This window comes from Passer domesticus, chromosome 32, assembly GCF_036417665.1.
Source record: "Passer domesticus isolate bPasDom1 chromosome 32, bPasDom1.hap1, whole genome shotgun sequence".
Taxonomy (NCBI): domain Eukaryota; kingdom Metazoa; phylum Chordata; class Aves; order Passeriformes; family Passeridae; genus Passer; species Passer domesticus.
The window spans coordinates 318333-321083 of record NC_087505.1 but is presented as its reverse complement, the minus strand read 5'-3'; the positions used below and the strand labels follow the sequence as shown (position 1 = coordinate 321083).

The 2751-nt window shown below is 57.0% G+C and overlaps 1 protein-coding gene across 1 annotated transcript; it reads right to left on the bottom strand.

The window, feature by feature from the left end:
• Positions 1-349: 349 nt before the first annotated feature.
• LOC135288045 (uncharacterized) lies at positions 350-1258 on the bottom strand. The gene has a single exon (XM_064401330.1). It carries the CDS (start codon positions 1256-1258, stop codon positions 350-352), a length of 909 nt encoding a protein of 302 aa, XP_064257400.1.
• Between the last annotated feature and the right edge of the window lie 1493 nt (positions 1259-2751).

Here is a 2751-nt window from a genome sequence, read left to right as displayed (position 1 = left end):
ACCAAACCGGGCTCCAACCAGGGGGGATCACCCCAAACCAAACCCGGGCTCCATGGAGGGGGGATCACCCCAAACTTGGGCTCCAACCAGGGGGGATCACCCCAAACCAAACCTGGGTTCCGTTGAGGGGGGATAATCCCAAACCTGGGCTCCAAGGAAGGGGGAATCACCCCATGAGGATCATCCCAAACCTGGGCTCCATGGAGAGGGGAAATCACCCCAAAACTGGGCTCCAAGGAGTGGGGAGATCACCCCAACCGCGGGCTCAAGGCGGGGATCACCCCATGGGCATCACCCCCAACCCTGGGCTCCATCTCCCGCGGCATTCCCGACTTTTCCCGCCCCTCCCTCACCAGAGCCACTTGGAAGCGGAGCGGCTTTTCTTGGAGTGGCTGGAGCGCTTGGCCCCGGCCGGGGCCAGCCGGGAGGGCCGCGGGGCGCCCCGGGGGTGGTGGTGGCCACAGCGGGACTTGCTCAGGTGCTGCGCGGAGCAGCTCCTGCCCTTGGTCGCCTCAAGCGGCAGCGAGCCCTTGACCACCGCCCGGAGCGGGGGACACTCCTTGGTGGCCTTGGTGACACCGCGCGTGGCGGTGGCGGTGGTGCTGCTCAGGCGCTGCTCCGAGGAGCAGCAGGTGACAAATTCCTGCGTCGGGTACCCCTTGGAGCAGCGGTGTGGGTCGACCCCGGCCAGCTGCTCCTGCAGGAAGGAGCGAGTGACGCTCTGCTGCGGGGGACACTCGGTGACACCTCGCAGCGGCAGCGAGTAGCCGCCGCTCAGCTCGGGGCAGCGCGGGAGGCACGTGGCCACCTTGTGCGAGCGGCACTCGCCGCGGCACGACGCCGAGGAGCAGCGGATGCCGCACGGGGGGAAGCGCAGCCGGCCCGGCTCGGGGCAGCGCGGAGCGCATGGCGGGAGGCTCTTGGCCACGCGTTTCTTGGCGCCACGGGGGCTCTGCTGGGCCGGCAGGGTCTGGGGGATTCCGGAGCCCCTCGGGTGGGGCAGCAGCCGCGTGGTCTCGCAGGGCTCGGGGTAGAGCAGCAGGCATTTCTGCACCAGCGGCTGGCACGGCAGCAGCGACATCGCGGTGGCACCTTGAGGACAGCTCTGCCAGCGCGGCGCCGGGCCCTTGGTGATGCTCAGGGGGTGGCAGGTGTTGGCGAAGGGCTCAGGGTGAGCCGGGCATGGCGGGAGCAGCTCGGGGATGAATTTGGGGCCCGGCAGGAGGAGCGGCGTGCAGCGCTCGCCGGGGTAGTGCATGGTGGAGCAGGGTTCAGAGCTGTGGGAAAGAAAACAGTGATTTTTTTTTTTGTCTTTTTTGGTGATTCAGCAGCAAAACTCGCCTGCACGCCCCGCTCTACTCGCGGCCCGTGACTCAAAGCAGGGCGTGTTTGGGAGGGGAGAGAAAATTCTGTCCTCGGCTCCAGGTTCTGCTCTCGAAAGCCTGAAAAAATCCGGAATTTCAGCCAGGCTGGTTCGTGCCACCCTCCAAACCGCGGTGTTTCACCTCCCGAGCTTTTGGGCGACTCCCGAGCACCTCGGGGCCCTCCCTGGGTCACCCTTTCAAGTTGAGCTCCCGTGAGATGAAAGACGAGCCAAAATTACAGGTGTGGCCACCCTATAATAGCTGGGTGTAGCCACGAAGCCACGCCGAGGCTCAGGAAGGGTTTGGGGCTCTCTGGAGCTCTGATCTCACAGGGATTTGGGGTCTGGGATGGGGCAGGGGCAGCCCTGGATCGCTGTCAGGGCAAATCCCGGGTTTTTTTTTAGGAAATGCAGCAAAATTTTTGGTGGAGGAAAGGCAAAAATTAAGGCGAAACCCCAAGTGGATAAAAGGATTAAATACCCCAGAAGATTTGGGGTTGCAATGGACACGGAGCAGGTGACATAGGGTTGGACATGGCTCCAGCTTCACTGATTTTGGGAGAATTGCACCCAATAAATCAGCCCCCAGTGCTGCATCACTTTTCTCTTCTGAAAAGTCTCCCTTTTTCTTGGAAGTCATAGGAAAAAACATCTTGCTCCAGAAAAACTCCCATTTTAGGTAATTTTCCCAGGTCTAAACAGGATTATTTTGACCAAAAATGGTTTCATTCCAATATAAATATATATATATATATTTTTTAGAGCAAAGCGCTAAATTAAAAAAAAAATCTACATTGTAGATTGTAAAAAATATATATAAAATTAAAATTATATATTTTATGAGCATCCCGAATCTGAGCATCATTCCAGTGTTTAAGGTTTCATCTTTCCAAATCCTAAACCGAGACAGAGTCACGTGTCCGGCTGGTTAGGAAAACTCGTTATCATCACAATCAAAACAATCATTGTCCAATAAAAACAACAATGGCAGCAATTACCGCAACAGCCGAAGCTCATTAGAACAAAGCGCCTCTTAATTAGGGAGATTGTTTATGCTTCCCACTCGTTTTTAGGGGGTTTAGCCGGGAATTTTTAGGAATTGGGGATTTTTCCCGTCTGAAATTCCGTCAGCTCCTTGCTCTGGTCGGGAAAAAAAAAAAATTCTCTGTTTGGAATTCCATAAAAGCAGCTGGGAATTCCTCCGGTTCCTTCGGAGGAACCTTCTCGGCTCTTCCCATCCCACGCCCGATTCCCGCCGGGTTCCAGCCCTTTACGGACCCAAATCTTACCGGGGAAAAAAGCAGGAAACCCCCCCCAAAAATCCCATTCCCTAGGGAATTTCTTCCCCATTTTTCCTCAGCGCAGCTCCCGCCGGAAGAGCTGTGTAT